This window comes from Micromys minutus (genome assembly GCF_963924665.1).
Source record: "Micromys minutus genome assembly, chromosome: 12".
Classification (NCBI taxonomy): domain Eukaryota; kingdom Metazoa; phylum Chordata; class Mammalia; order Rodentia; family Muridae; genus Micromys; species Micromys minutus.
In genome coordinates this window covers 9,005,694-9,022,514 of record NC_137981.1, presented here as the reverse complement: position 1 = coordinate 9,022,514, position 16,821 = coordinate 9,005,694, and the positions used below count along the sequence as shown (strand labels likewise).

Below are 16,821 nucleotides of genomic sequence, written 5' to 3'. Positions count from 1 at the left end.
CTGCTCAGAGAGCTTCAAGAAACCATGTAACTTAAAGGACAAATTGAGGGGAAAGTAGGCACATCTCCAAAAAAGTCACTGTCCTGAAAAAATGGAGGAAACCAGCTTCCAAAATAGTATACACTGCACACACAGTGTAATAAATGAATGCAAACGACCTTCAGTCCACTGGAGAACACAATGGGTCATCTCATCAGTGTGACTCCCTGCTTTTGGTAGTGCGCTTTGGACCTGTTGTGACCACCTGCAAAGCCTTCAGATTGTCTTTGTCCTTTGTTGGGGAAATATAGGCAAAGGCACAGAATCATCCTTCCACCTATGAGCACCGGGAACAAGAAGAAGAAACTGCACCCTAAGCCAGCTCGTGAATATTACGTGGAGTGACTCCATATCAAGTATCTGTCTCCATAGAAACCTATCAGGTTGAAAGTGGTGCAAAAGATTAACATGCATTTTTCCCTTTCTAAAGGGCAATGGATCCTACCTACATGGATTTTGACCTTTATTTTTATATCTGAGACTTATTATAAGAAGTTCTTTTCAGAGCTAGCCAGACCAAAAAACCCAGTAAATCTCTCTTTATTAATTCTAAGGTTTGACTTAAAATAGTTATGGCCTTTAGAGCCACGTGCTGTGGGATAACTATGAGGAATCAGGGGTGAAACCTGCCACTCATAGAATATCACCATCTGGACGAATAAACCATCAGCCCTCACACAATATTCTAAGTCAAATGCCAAGTAGCTACCGTAACAGAGGTGTTTGAGTTAGACAGTGTCACGAGCAGCCTAGTGCTGCATTTTAAGAGGCAGTAATGTTTGATAAACTCAATCTCCTTGTGTAAGTCAATGCTGACAGATGTCACAGGGATAGGGCTTTGCAAAAGCTCATAATCCTGGGACAGAACAATGCCATGGAGAATGACCTTGGGTCATGGGGCTCTCTGACTCTCATCTTATTTCCACGGTCATGTAGTTCTGGGTTTCTGGTACCCTGAACTTCTGTCAAGTAGGCAAAATTCATCTGGATCTGAAAGAGTACTCTGTAAATATATCTCACCACCAGAACCAGCCACAAGATAGTTCCCAGAGTGAGAGACCTCTGTGAGTGAAGACAGGGCAAGCCACCGATCATTTGTGACACCATCTTTGATTGATGACTCTGCTTCTCAGGGATATTCAAAACCAAACTGTCTATCCCAAAGCATCTGGCCACACCCCATGGTGTGGGAGTGCATTATGGAGTTCACAAATGCTCTCAGAACCTTCTGAGGGAACTGAAAATGGGGTCTGAAGAGCCAGAGGTTTCTGGGTCATTGGACATAAGGGTCCACATGGGAAATGAGGGCACTGAAAGAGATGTCACGACACACTTGATTTTCCAACTCAGTTTGTACTGTGTTCCATAGCTTCATGGAGATCATGGGTTGGGGTTTTCTGGCCAGTGGAAATATGGTTTCAATATTGAAAAAAAGGTTTCAGTCCTTGTACTTCATTCATCATCAGTTAATCTTCATGTTCATTACTAGAAAGAATTAGTTATTTACCCAGTGCTAAGTGGCTCGTTTCAGAGGCAAGAACCAGTCCGCAATTGTCTGGCCCCATATTTCCCAAGCACTGGCTGGATGCCGTGTAACCTGGGGTTTTTCAGGCTGTATTTATAGCCTATGATCAATATGCCATTTATATATTTGTCTGAAGTTGACTGGAATATCTTTGTACTTTCAATCTGTGTCAGAAACGGCAGATGGCATGTGTCTCCAGAGTGCTATGTGAGTTAGCCATCCACTGTCCCTGACTTGGAAAACCATCCAGAGCATGTTTAAGGGATGCGGGTGCTGACTTCATGCTTCTGTCTAGAGTAGAGCCGTCTGTAGGCGGTATGGATTTAGTAGTTGTTCTCCCCATGAGTATTTGGCACTTCTAATTACCATACCGTGTTTCTAGATCTTTCTAACCTCACCAAGTGGTAAAACTTCCATCTACTGATAAGTCTCTGTAATGCCACCCAAGAGCTTATTCTATCAAAAACTCTCCAGTTATCAGATAAAAAAATGGAGATCAGACAGGCTAAGGGCCTTGCCTAATCTTAATGGGTGTTAGTTGGCAGAAGCAGGAAGGCATGCTCAGATGTACGATCAGCATGTGGGAACACACTGTATCCATTAAGGTGGGTGGACCCCTGGCTCCGCTGTCTGGTGTCAGGACAGGGTAATCTAAGAGAGACCTGGCCCCCGTAACTACAATGTCTGACTCGGATTCTCATTCAGCTACTTTGTATCTCAGGTGATTTTTCACTCAGGGTTTTAACATTTAATATTTGCAAAAAAAATATTTGGTTGCTACTATGAGCTCTGTCAACTGTTTGCGCCTCTGCTCTACCCCTGGTGTGACGATCTGTTGTGCATTATTCAGAATACCTATTCAGCTTTCCAGTGCACATGTTCTGCACGGCAGCGCCAGGTCAGAAACAGTAACAGAAACCAGAAAGGCCTGAAGATCAGATTATTTATATACTGAGAACAGTAAGCATTTATTCAATTGCCACTAAATTACAGAAATTGTACCGAGGGCTTTACTCATAGTTTCCTTTATCTACACACAGAAATTTGAAAGGTCACTTGATCATATTACCTCATTCTGTGGATCAGAGAAGCTCAGAGATTCGCTCCGAGCTTGTGTGTTAGAAAGTAAGACATGAATGAGCTTAAGACATCTGATTTGAAAACACACCCTTGCTACTGAGACATCATGTAAGTATTCACTGATACAGTGGGAGAGATCTGGGAACACACTTGTATGTAGAATTATCCTTATGATATGCTTTTTCTTAGCTCCAGAAATAACCTTTCTGCTCCTCTTTATGTCTCCTGATTTGGAGTAGGAAACCACTGAGCTAACCCAGGCACTCCAGGAACTAGGAGTGAGCTCTTGTTATCATGTTGGTCACTAACACTCCTTGACTGCCTAGGAGCAAGGAGCACTGCTTTACTCAGTGGACTGAGACCGTGATCTCTGGTGCATAGGGCACAGTGGACAGCAGAGACACATGGACCACTGGGGGAAGGGCTCCAGCGGTGTAACCCAACCTTCTCAATGCTAATGAACTTCCTGATGCTCTGGTGTTTTTCTTAAGTACAAAGACAGCGTGTTGACCGCCGAGAGGGTGAATGTATATGTTGAAGGTTTGTGAAGCATACAGTAACGTGTAGACTATGTCTCTGACTTCCAGGGCACTTTGTCATCTTGGTGAATGGGAACGGTATATCATTCAAAGTGTCACTGTTGATTTAAATCATCTGTTCTCTACGAAGATCATGGATTAATAGTCTGACCCTTTGCTGACATAAGATATTACTTAAATTTTATCATTGAAGAATTACTTTAAATTGTCTAAGCCTTGAGGGGGCATTTTGATAAATGATGCTCTAGCTACAAGAAAGAATAATCTGTTGCCAGTAAATGTCAATGTTCAGAATATTTTAATGGCAAGGGGAAATGCTGACTGATGATCTACTTGTACGCATTAAAAGCTGGCTACAAATGATGTGTGCCCTGTGTGACCCATGTTTGTAAAATAAGATAGATAAAAAGAGACAACTGAAATGTGATAAAATTTGTAATAATGTGTGTCCTTGGTAGATGAAACAAAAATATTTTTTTTAATTATCTGTAACTTTACAACTTACTGAAAATTTCATGTTCCCTGCAAAACCAAATAGAATATTTAGAAAGAAAGAACACGGCACATTAAATGTTTCTGGATCTTTTCCTCCCAGGAATCTGATATTTTTCTGTTTTTACGTCATAGTTGGTGCAGATTAACAGGGAAACTGCAGTAGCATCATTACATCACGGTTGTCCTCCCAACAGCCCCTATGCCTCCTTCCAGAAAGTTCCTGGCTGTTATGGAGGCCCCACTTTGTGAGTACAGTGGGCTGCTGTGGTCTAGCTCTGAGGCGTCACCTCCCTATTTTTGACCAGCTTTCAGGGCCTGCTGAACTACGTTTGGGAGGTCTGAGTGGGCAGAGGGGAGAAGCCTGGGGATAATTTCAGAGCGGGGTCGGGTTCCATTCCCGCAGTAGGGGCTTTCCAGCAGCGATCTGTCACCAATGAAGTGTTCCGAAGGGGGTGAGAGAGCATGTTTTCAGCCCCAAAGTGAGTCCTCAGGGCTGGATTGCCAGCTGGCTTCAAGGGCTGCAGGAAAGGGAGGGACAGGCTTATCTCTGAGAGCCCACTAGGTGGCAGACCCTTTCCTTATGAGTATCTGCAAGGCTTGGGGACACTTGGTCTCAGTCACTAGACTGAGGGACAGTTGAGATTCAGATTCTGAGGTCCAGACCATCCCTAGGCACTCCAATTCAAAGGTCTAACTGGGCCCTCAGGTTTTTTTTCTCCATCCCGCTTGCCATTTTACTAGCAGACACTCTGAAGTCTACACTGTCCTCAAACTCACTCTCCGGCCCTCGCACGGCACTTGGACTGTTGTGGATACAGAGTGGATCACCACGCACAGCTCACATCTCTATAAGCTGCTGGAAACACGGCTATTGCACTAAGGGTGTGCAGCACTGAGCACAGAAAAAGCAGCTTCGACCCAGGAAGGGAGAAGGTGGCACAGTCTCTGATGCGGACTATTCACTTATGACTACCGCGAATGAGGCACTCAGATGTGCTCCTCAAAATACTAGCTAGAACCTCCAAACGAGCTCCAGGCAAAATATATTTAAGATTATTTTATATGTAAGCCAGGATTTGCAGACTATTGGAACTAAAAGAGCACTAAATAATCCCAGGCCTTAGAGACCAATGCATTCCTGTTCTTGCTTAAGACTTTGACACCATCTGGCCACATGTGGCTGACCAGGCAAGTCTGACAGCACCAAAATGGTCTGCATCTGGCTTGGTGAGTGGCCACCACTGGTGCTGCAGCTGGTTGTGGGTGCTGGGAAGGCACTGTGAGTGATTCTGAAGCTGACAGAGAGCGACAAGGATCCATTTCCAGCCCACAGCCATACATGAAAGTATTCCAAGCTAGTTCAGTTAGACTACTCATTTGGGGGTGGGGCTTATGTCGTAACTTCAAGCAGCTGGTTTATTGATTTGGATCGCCTAACCCCAAGTAAACCTTTGTGGGTCAACTCAAGGTCATCTGGTTCTTGTGGGTGACATCTGGAGTGCTTGGAGTGAGGCTAATGTTCCCTTTTTTCCACAGTCAGACATCAAGCATAATGTCCTGCACACAGTAGGCCCTGTACAAGCACTAGAAGATGAGTGCAAGAATAGGCCATGGCATTAACTGCTTTAAGGCCAGCTGGGAAGTAAATGCCCAGTACAAATGGCCATCAGCCAACACTTTCCTTATGAACTCTATAGACAAAGCAGATCCTGGGGCAGTTGAGCAAATGTAGGTATCACTCATTGGGGTCCTAATATATGAGGGGAGTTTACTGTAGTACACTCTTGTGCTACGTGGCTCTGGCCACTTGCCTGTCATTTTCCCCACCGAATCAGTGCATAATTTTAAGCCGAGATCCAAGTGAACCTTGGTGGTATCTCTGGAAACCTCACAAAGTTTGCCTCTGTTGAGTTTCTTTCAACACCAGAATAATGAAAATGCACTTTAATGATTTAGGGAAAGAGCTGGAAGAAGATCTGGGCTTCATAAAAACAGCCCCACCACCGTCCTCATCTGTTAAACTCCGCTGGCCGAATTCCTCACTCGGCAAGTCAAGGAATTCACATGACGTAAGGATGTGTAGCCACAGGGAAAAATTGCTGCTATTTGAGTGCACTATAACTCAGGTGCTGTGCTGAATATTTAAGCACAGCATCTTATATAGCTTTATCGACATAACATATATAAGTTTGCTCTAAGCATTCAGTGGGAAGGCTGGTGTTCTAGCTCAAATGTGTCAATCTCAGAATGTTGTGTTCTTAGCCCCTGTACCGTAATGAGTTTTAAATCGGAAGACTGACTCCCCCTCCCCTCCCTCCCTCCCTCCCTCCTTCCCTCCCTCCCCCCCTCTCTGACATGGTCTCCTATTTAGCTGTACTTAGCCTCAGTTTGCTATCCTCCTGCCTCAGCATTCTGTATGCTAGAACTCCCACCTCCTCTTATTTTCAAAATATACCAACAAAGAAAAGTTTAATATTTTGAACTCTATGTAACTAAGAACAAAATCACTCATAAATATACAACACTGGCACATGAATGAACTTGGGTTCAAGTTGTGAACAAGCCTAACTGTTCACTAGGTCCTTAAATCCCGGGGATGGTGGCATCTTGTTGTGAACCAAAGACAGGCAAGGTTTCACCACAACATATAAAATCTGAAGATGCAATCAGCTAGTAAATCTGAACTGTAGTTCAAACAAATACAAGCACCTCCCTATTCACACACAGAGACCCGCTTGTTTTACATCCTGATTCCTTTGGGGAAATATCTTATTTGGCCATTTAAAAAACATATCTTCTTCAAAATTTCAAAGAATTTCTCTTACAAGTATCTGCATAAACAAGACTTTAATGGTGGCAAATTATCTCAATGGGCATATTAATGTGGAACTGGGAAAAGGAAAGCTGGTCTCCAGGGATCAGCCCCCTTATTGGTTGTCCTGAAGCGATGTGTCTGCAAACAGCTAAACAGACTAGCCAGTTGCATTTGTATGTTTGTGCATAAACATACATATATACATACATAATACAAACATATACACATATATACATACATACATGCACATGCACATGCATACACACATAAATACACACAATACAAACATACATACATATGCATGCCATGATAATAATCATAGAAAGAAGCTATCAACTGGAAGTGGGGTGGCTTGGGAGATGTTGGAGGGAGGGTACCTGGGAGGAACTGAAAGGAAGAAAGGGAGAAGGGAAGGGAATGTAATTCTATTTCAGTTTAGAACATTAAAAAGAAACCCTTTATACTTCTAACTGCAAGTATCACATTTCAAAAGGAACATGGACTTTCTGTCTATTCTTCAGCCAGAGCCGAGGATGCCATCTTTGGATAATGTGTTTCCAATGAAAACATCTGCCTCAATTTTCCAGGGAAACTGGAAGGCACAAAGCGGCTCTAAAGTATTTCCAGAGGGGCAGGAAGACCTGGGTTCTTTTTCACAAATGATAAGTGGCCGATGAATTGTGGCTGACGTTCAAGACTGGCTTCTTCATGGCTCACCTCTTCCAATGCTTTGATATGTGAGGTATTCCTATTTGATTGTGAGATGTTCAGTTTCCAAAACGACAATCTAAACTGGTCATGCTGGTTTTAGCTTGTGAACTCTGGACTGGCCAAGAGTGGGAAGTTATAAGAACTTGGACACTTAAAGACAGACTTGTTTAAGAAGCAAAGATTTTGGGTAACCATAAGACCATAAAGAGATCAGCATGGAAGACATCTGTCAGGTGGGGTGGCCTGAGGTGAGACAGGGCTAAGTCTTAAGTGATCAGGAACCTGGGCCACTTTAGCTGTTTTTTTTTCTCCCTCATGAGGTGACAACCTCCTAACACCCTAATCTTCTCTTGGTGGTGGTGACAGAGGATTTATGAACCACAGACATTAAAATCTCCCTGTCAAGTATGAATTTTCTATTTAGGTTAAAGGCCGGCATCACAATCCCTGTAGCTACTGGTATAATTAGGATAGGAAACATATTCATGCACACGCTCGCAAATTCAGCTCAAAGAAAGTAGATATGAGTACAGTGATGTCTGCTTCCACTCAGAAAGAAGCAGAATTAAGAACCAAAGTAACAACATATTTGCTCATTAAAACAATAAAAAGGATCTCTTCCTGAGTGTGGTGTACATATAATGTGCTTGCCTTTGGACCCCATTTGTTTATTTATGCCTAAACGAAATTTAAAGGATAAGACCCCTGGGGAGGATCAGCCAGGGAAAGACAGCACAGACATTAGGAGGGCGGAGAAATGGAGATGGAGCAGTCATGGGGGAGACGCATGCGTGGTAACGGTCTAGTTAACGGTCTAGTAGGAAGTGGTTACCTTTACATTTCTTCTCTTCAGTCTGGAAAGCCTGGGCGCTTGAGACGCTCTGGTCATTCACACCGTCAGGATCCAGATGGAATATAGAGCTCGTCCAGGTGGCTTGGATGAGGTGTGGGGATGTCTGCTCGCTCTTCAGTGCACCACACCTCTCCACGTGGCTCTTCCTGTGCAGGCAGGCTTCGGACATTCCTACCAGCTTCCAGTCCTGGCCTCGGTTTGGACGGGGCTTCTGTTTGTCCCAGGCTGGAAGGCCATTTTCTGGTGGGAGGGGAGCGGAAAACACGAGATAACAGACTGTAGGTATTGCCAAGGTTTTGCTGAGATTTTGCATTTCAGAAGTCCAGTTGCCTAATTCTTTTGGTCAGCCACGGTTTGCCAGCACTTCTCCTGTGATGTCAGGGCAAAGAGCCACCTAGGCTGGATTGCCGGCTGGAGAAACCAACATATTTCCCGCTCTATTTTTCCAGTGTCTTCTCGCCACTACAGCAGTGCCCACAGAGCAAGCTGATACACATTTATATCACTGCTTAGATGACCATTTGAGGTCTTGAAAGTCATGACCTTAGGCCAGATCCTTAGGATGCACACATCCGGGTGCAGCCTGGTTTGACTTGGGTTATATCCCACTCTGACCTGAGGGACACTGTCATTCAAGTTGGCCACACTCAAGTGTCTACATACTGAGCCTGACAATCTGTTCTGACTGTCTTCTACTCTGAAGGCAAAAAAAAAAAAAAAAAAGAAAAAGAAAAAAAAAGAAAAGAAAACCAGGGTAGATGCCAGTAATAAAACATAACACAAAGTCACATGACTCCCAAGCTTAAACACCTCAATCTTTACATGGAAGTTTTGTGTTTTCAAGATAGTCCTAACCAGGCCCTGACATCACAGAAAAGGGGGAAGGTCATGTTTTATTCCTGTGGCAAACTAAGAGCTCCAAAGATAGAAGGGTGAGCCTGGATCTTAGGCTGGGTACCAGATATCAAATATTTTATTTGTTTTGGAGTTCGGTCTATGTGGTGCCCAGGTCTGTTCTTCAGAATGGGCAAAAATAGAATGATATAATAAATTTCTTGCTGCAAGAATCTCCTACAGCAATTTGCAACTTATTCAATCAATATCTTGACTATATACAAAGATATTGCAGAGGACAAACATGGTGCAAACACACACACACACATACATACATGCACACACACATCACACATACATACCACACACAACATGCATACACACACACACACACAAACACACACACACACACACACACACACACACACAAACACACACACACACACACACAGTACAATTTACCTGGTTCACAAATTCTTAGCAACCATGTTTCACAATTAGAAAAGGAGTGGCTGTCTACACTGATTGGAAGACTAATTTATAAGTGGGGTTTTTGGCAGTTCTGGGTGAAGGAACCCAGGGCCTTCTAGATGCAGGCTAGTGTAGCATCACTGTGCATGACCTTACAGCGGAGTTTTCTTTAAGGCTGAAATCACCAAATGACCATAATGGAATCCTTGGTGCTTTCGGAGACCAATCCATCCTGATTTGTGCACAGGGAATTTTAAGTGACTTTTCAGAGTTAGGCATACTTTGGATTTCCATAGCACCCTCTCTGAAGCTACCAGATCTTCAGCTGAAGTTGTGTGGATGGTTTATCTGCAAGTGTCAGCTGTCAGAAGTCACCTGTGGAAGTTATGGTCCTCTCCTGAGCCTCATGTTCCCATAACCAGGAGCATTCAAACTTCTGAGCCAGGAGAATGTGAAGGACCACAATGGAATAGGCACAGGACTTATTTTTTTTTTGAAAAACTAGATTTAATATAGTTTTATTTATGTGTGCGTGAGCCCCCCTTCCCCCACCGGTGGGTTTAAGTGTCTACAGTTGGAGTTTTGAGCTTCCTGATGAACCAGGCACTAGAACCAAGCTTGTGTCTTTGGTAAGAGCAGTGACAGCACACTGAACTCCTGAGCTGCTCTCCAGCCCCCAGTGCAGAATTCCGTTGCCTAGTAACTGGAAGCACTGTGCCTGGAGTAGCTCATGTCTCCTGTAGAATCCTGTTGTGCTTTAGGTTTTGGGTTGCACCCGTTGCTCTGATTCATGGAAGGACACTGGGAATTGTCCATACTAAAGACTGTGTGAGCCATTGTATTAGGCAGGTCACACAAACAAGGCTGCTTCTTTTCTCAAGGTTTATGAGGTATTACTTTTTGCATGATGAATCAACTCTTCCACTTTCTAACCATACAGACATTTATTCTCACTGTCCCTTGAAAGGAAACAAAGATCTTCGAGATTGTATTGTGTTTCCAACTAAACATATCTGTGTAGAGTTCATTCACACACCTATTACCCAAGAGGGTTTGAGCTTCTTACAAATTAATTACTAAGTGGCTGAATGCAAATCATGGATCTTTACTCCCACAGACACGAGAAAGCTCACTCACGAGTATTTCTGCTCTCCCTGACTTATTTTCAGAGATTATTTCCCTACCAAACTGTCCCCCATAAAGTTCAACCTAAAGAATATTAAAGTTCTCAGAGGATTTTGTAAAGCTTCTAAGGTATCTTTTTGCGTTAATTTCTATTTATGTTAGTAATTCCCCAGCCCTAGCAAGAAACGAAGAGATCCGGGAGTTGTTATTCCTTACAGAATCTGAGTCTCAGATGAAACACATCTAAGGATTGTCCACTCAAATGAGACAGTCTCACTCAGAACAGAGCCTTGATTAACCTTTTATGCATGTCCCTTGAGCCAGCAAGAGTGGGTTTCTTTTAGCAAGGGAGACTACCTAAAACAAGGGTAAGGTGAGCGAGAACATTGCCTTCACTTCCCTAAGAAAAGCACTTGAGGTGGTTTGGGTAAAGGGCTCCAGCAATGGGAGGCATTTACAAGTTCATAATTACTGTCTGTAATTACACTCGCAATAAGGATATTCAGCTGCTTAATTGGCAGGTTTATGGGATACACACTGCTGGGAAAATGGGGACTAAAGAGCCCTGGCTGGGTCATGGGAAAATGCAATAGGGATTTCTCTAAAGAGAATACACACTTGATTTTAGCTACTCAAGGACAGGGGAAGTCTTACTCCATTCCCAAGGACGCATGGGACACCCATTGTGCCAGGTCCATAAATTGTACTTGTGAGTGTCGTCAGTAATGAAGACTACAGGGACCCTTCACACACATGCAGCCGGTAAAATGACTGTAGGATTTTTTCTATGATTATATCATGTGTCCATGTCCCTTTACTCTCCCAAAGCTCATTCTAATGGATTATTTCCTTTTAGAGGAATTAATATCCTCAAGGGTCAATTGTTACTCCCAACCGTTGGTACCTATCCGAATCACTGCAGGTGCCAGCCACAGCATTGAAGACCTGACTTCATCTCCAGGTGAATGAGATGCCACAAAGAGTTCAAGATCCAAAGAACCAAGATAAGCTTAAGGTAATAAAAGAAGTTATCAGCATCTGGAAGAAGTTATATAGTCCCTGAGCATCTAACGTTTTTTTTTTTTTGTTTGTTTTGTTTTGTTTTTTTGTTTTTTGTTTTTTTGTTTTTTTTTTTACATAACCTTAGATAATCTTCCAGTTTGCTTTTATTGTAAAGTTGATACAACCTAGAGTCACTTGGGAAGAAGGAACCTCAGTTGAAGAACTGCCCTTTTCCAAGCTGGCCCGTAGTCATGTCTGTGAGATATTGTCTTGATTGATGACTGATGTGGGAAGGGCCTGTTGTGGGCATCACTATCTCTAGGCAGCTGGTGTAAGAAACTAGCTTTGAATGAGCCAGTAAGCAGCAGTGTTTTTCCATGAGTTCCTGTCTGAACTTCCCTCAGTAATGGAGTGTGACCTGGCACTGTGAGGTTTAATAAGCCCTTTCCTCCCCTGTTGCTTCTGGTCCTGTTTATTACAGCAACAGACAGAAACCTAGGAAGAGAAGACTGTAAGAATATTTACAAATCCCTGCCTTTTCTGCCAAGACTCCTCATGCAATTTATTCTACAGCTTTGCCTCTTAATGATTACGCTCCAGTCACAGAAGCTAACGTAGGAGCCCCACTCTCCAGAGTCTTTGTAGAAGTTTGTCACTAGGTCTGCATGCCCTGCCTACAGCTAGTTTCTGCAAGAGCATTCCTAACTAATTCCCCAACCATTTTCCATAGATCTTCATTCTCCAGAACCTCCTTGTCTGCAATAGAGATGTAAGCATTCCTGAGGGAGGGCCAGCACTGTCAGAGTCCCTGCTGTGTGCTGAGGGCCCTGGGAGAGAACCTTCCATATGGTAAGGATGTGAGCTCATGGGACATAAGCAGGCACCAAGAGTAGAAAGTGCCATGGAGATATACATATATGTATATGTGTATGTATATGTATATGTATATGTGCAAGGATTCATACCCAGGTCTCCAGAGTCTAAAACCTGACTTCCTGTTGTTCTGTTAAAGCTGCTTCCAGTTGTGAGACATCATAAACCTATTTGGTCTGCAAGTCTTTCAAAGGAATAATTCTTCCCTAATGTTACTGGTATCTCCAAAAGAGAGGTTCAATAGGGATAAAAAACCAAAAAAAAAAAAAAAAAAAAAAAAAAAAAAGAAAACAAAACAAAAGAAAAACAAAGATAAAAGAAAAAGAAGGGAAGGGAGAAAGGAATAAAGAAAGAAAGAAGTTACTATTGCAAACTTAGAGATGTGGCTGTGCCCTATTGTAAGTGGTCAGTACTGAGTAAGTGCACAAACTTTTGCCCATGACCCCTGGGTTTCATGTTTCTGTGCTTGTTCTCAAGGAAGAATATCATGGCAGCAGGAGTTTATAGTGCAGGAGCTTCAGAGTCATCAAAGGACAGAAAAATAGGCAAACAGGTTAAGGATCTGTCCCTGGTGACTTATGTCTTCCAATCACTGTCACTTCTTACCTTCCCCTACTTTCCAATGATGTCATGTTATGACTCCATCAAGGGATAAACACATTCAACATGTCAGTGCCCTTGAAGCAGTACCTGGCATGTTAAGAGCCCTTCCTTTATGCATCCAATAACCTTTCTTTCCTTTCCTTCATACTCCTAACTCCATCTCCTCTAAACTTGATTTTCAACATCACTCACGAAAGAAAGGAGCTGGGTCAATGACTTCATGCCACCATGTCAGTGACAGAATTTAGATCAATCACTACTCAGTAGAAGTGGTGGTTTAAACACAATGCCTGAAAAGTGTTGGCTTGAAGACCAGATTTCTAGCTACCACGAGAGACATCAGGAGGGATGCTATAATGAAGCGTCTCTTTTAGTCTTGGGGTTCAGATAATAATGATGAAGACACAGCTTGACTCGTTCGCAGCCTTGAAGGTGTATCTCTTTCTAAGATTACATGACATAATCTCCCACCATCCCATTTTCCTTGAAACTTTATACCCACCCTGTCCTCCCAATGTGCTGCCCTCTGTCCATGATTCCATTTACATGCATGCAGAGTTCTTGTCTGTCAATGTTGCTGAAATATGAATAGTGCCTAGTATAACATCCTAAGTGATATTTAATGCCCCTCCTTAACAAGCCATTAGTTGTGTACTGGTTGCTTATTTAGCCTCTGTGACAAAATTCCTGATGGAAACAACTAAGAGAAGGAAACTGTTGAATTCTCCAAGACATAGTTCACCATGGTGTAGAAAGCATGGCAGCAAGAGTAGAGCAGGGGCCACTCGACAGCCACAGAAGGAAGCAAAGGATGGGTGGGGAGTAGAGACAGACACCAATCTCCAGGACTCTTCCCCAGTGACCTGCTCCCTCCAAGGAGGCTACACCTCCTAAAGTTTCTGCAACCTTCCAAAAGAGAACATCCACTGGGGAACGAGCATCCAAATTCCAGAGCCAGGAGAGAGACCCACAACACTCTGAGAAGAGGAAAGTATTTCTTCAGCTGACTCCAGCTTTCTTATCAAACGCCGTAGATGTGTGCCATCATTGAAGCTCTCTCCGGGAGGCTCCTGCTCTTCCTCTGCTCATGACTGCTAGGGGGAGGAGAGTTGTTTGCACTATTGGATTTTGGGCCTTCGCTGGTCAGGGATTTGCTCTGGCTTTGCTTTCTATGGGCTGTGGTCTGGGGCAGACTGTCCACATTTTTGCATATCTTTCCTGAATATCCACAGTACTTGTTTATGACCCCTCTAACACCATGCTGATTCCTACATGATTATGCCAGTGACACATGCCTGTCATGCCTAACTAGATTCTAGTCCACATTTCTGTCTCTCGGCTTTAAAATGACATCACCCCATAAATACTTGAAATAACTCAACACAGTCAAGAGAGCTCTAAGTAACCTTGAGGTTGAACAGACTCCACGTGATCTTCTAATCCAGGAGTTCACATTCATTGAATGATAACCTGCTTAGCACAGGGCAGTCAGTCACATTAGTTAGCATTAAAGTTATGGACCATGATGTAGCCATAGAGATGCAAACAGCTCGGTGAAACCTGCAGACATGAAGGCATCTAGATGGCTCCATTCCTGGCATCTCTCTTCCATGAACACTGCTCAAGGTGCAGGTTTAGCTCATTGCCTACAACCACGACTTTGACTGGGGAAGATGTCCACAGAGGACACCAAGGCAAGGCTGCTTGAGAAGATTCTGTTAGTTGGCTCCATGTGGGTTTAGTGGGTAGGCCAACAGCAGGTTCTGGGGCTTCTCGGTGTCTTTGGACCCATGTGAGGTGGCTCTACCTGGTCTTGGCATCTTCATGAGCAGGCCTGGAGTGACACTGCTTCTAGTCCCAAGTCTTAGTGGGGAGAACTGCCCTAGGTGATCTCAAAAAGCAAGGAAAGAGGGTGATTCCAGAGTAGAAGCTTTTAACGTGATTGCCATTGAAGGCTACATGACATTAAGCATTTTAATTAACATGTTTAGGGTAGAACTATTTGACAGGGTTCATGTGTAGGTGATAGAGGCCAACATGTGGGCATGTGTGTTATGTTCATGTGTAAGTGACAGAGCCCAACATGTGTGCATGTGTGTTATGTTCATGTGTAAGTGACAGAGCCCAACATGTGTGCATGTGTGTTATGTTCATGTGTAGGTGACAGAGCCCAACATGTGGGCATGGTGTGTTATGTGCATGTGTAGGTGACAGAGCCCAACATGTGTGCATGTGTGTTATGTTCATGTGTACATGACAGCCCAACATGTGGGCATGGTGTGTTATGTTCACGTGTAGGTGACAGAGCCCAACATGTGAGCATTGTGTGTTATGTTCATGTGTAGGTGACAGAGCCCAACATGTGGGCATGGTGTTGGCATGGAAAAGACCTAGGAGTGCTCGCCAGGCCTCTTTACTCCTTCATCACCAACAACCACAGAGCACAGCGCTTCTCTGCTGAGTTCAGCCACTTGGGAACTCCCCTCCCAAGTTCCCTTTCCTCTTCAGCAGACAGAAATATTCTATGGCATCTTGGGCTCAGTTTCCCCTCAGTTCTGTGAGTCAGGGTGAGTTCCCATCCTTTCGAAGATAATATGTGCTCTAACAATGTCTAATCCTGTTCCATTTTAAAATATCTTATTGGTGAATGCCAGTGACCCCAGTGGAAAATCTCAGGCAGGCCTAGAGACTAGGCCCACATATTTCTTTTGTCCTTTCCACACTTTAGTCTCCAGAGAAAATGGAAAGTTCTGGCCGTTGTATGGGAGTGGGGGGTGGGGGGTGGGTGGGGCTTAAATCACAGGCATTCCAGGACACTGGCCTTGAAAGGATTTGGTGGTATGGAGGATGATAAAGGAAGGCAGGTGTTTATTATGTGTGATGTCAACTGATGGTAATCCTAACATAAACAACACTTAAAAACCACCAAGAATTGGGCTGGGCTGAAGAGGTAGCTCAGCAGTCAAGAACACTGACTGCTTTTCTAGAAGGCCCAGGTTCAATTCCCAGCACCTACATGGCAGCTCATAACTGTCTGTAACTACCACTCCAGGGGAATCTGTCACATTCACATAGGCATACGTGCAAGTAAAACACCAATGTCCATAAATGAACAATTTAAAAATATCACTAAGATTTTACTAGTTGGAAACCTAATAAGAATGAAAGAATTTTTCCATGGGTGCCTTCTGTATAACCCAGCATTCATATGTCACCTCATCTGATACAAATAAAAATCTGTACCAAGAAACTCAAGCAATGCTAGACTAGTTATTAACCAATAAACAGGATTAGGGCATAGAAGCTCACTGATTTCTGTGTTCCTGTTTAGACTGTGTTACAGTGTATTACAATTGAGAATCCTTCTGCTAGGCTTCCTGAGCTCCTGGGCCTTTGACTTGCTTACCTAGCCTGTAGTTGGGTGCATGAATAATGCCCATCATCTGAGCAGAATCAAATCGAGCTCCATAGCTCCCATGCCCTCCCCTCTCTTGTGTAACTTGGAGGGAAACAGGAATCCTGGAAGAACCCTGCGGTTGCTGTGTCTGCTGGTGCTAACTACCCTCCCCCGGTGCCTACTGCTTCCTCCAAATCTCCCCTCCTTCATGCCTTCTGCTCCGAGGGCTAAGTGTTGGCAGCCATCTCACGATCTAGAGCAGAAGATAAAAAGGAGCCAGGAAGAAGATGGCATTCTTGTATTTCTATTGGAAACTCATTTGTTCACATGTAGAGTGAGAAGATGGAAGGCCAAGGTGACGGTGATGTATATGTGCAGATGCTCTGACTGGGGCGTGCCCATCTCAAGAACAGATCTACTGCCTCACCCCTGAGATTTTGGGGTTCTTGCTCAGCAAGT

At 43.7% G+C, this 16,821-nt stretch overlaps 1 protein-coding gene across 2 annotated transcripts in view; it reads right to left on the bottom strand.

Moving 5' to 3' along the window:
* Positions 1-16,821, bottom strand: part of THRB (thyroid hormone receptor beta) — a 319,875-nt gene that overhangs the window by 65,350 nt on the left and 237,704 nt on the right. For both annotated transcript variants that reach the window (XM_080926715.1, XM_080926716.1), the window contains exon 4: positions 8,037-8,297. In XM_080926715.1, coding sequence (XP_080782841.1) covers positions 8,037-8,297 — 261 coding nt within the window. The remainder of the gene's footprint in view (positions 1-8,036; positions 8,298-16,821) is intronic.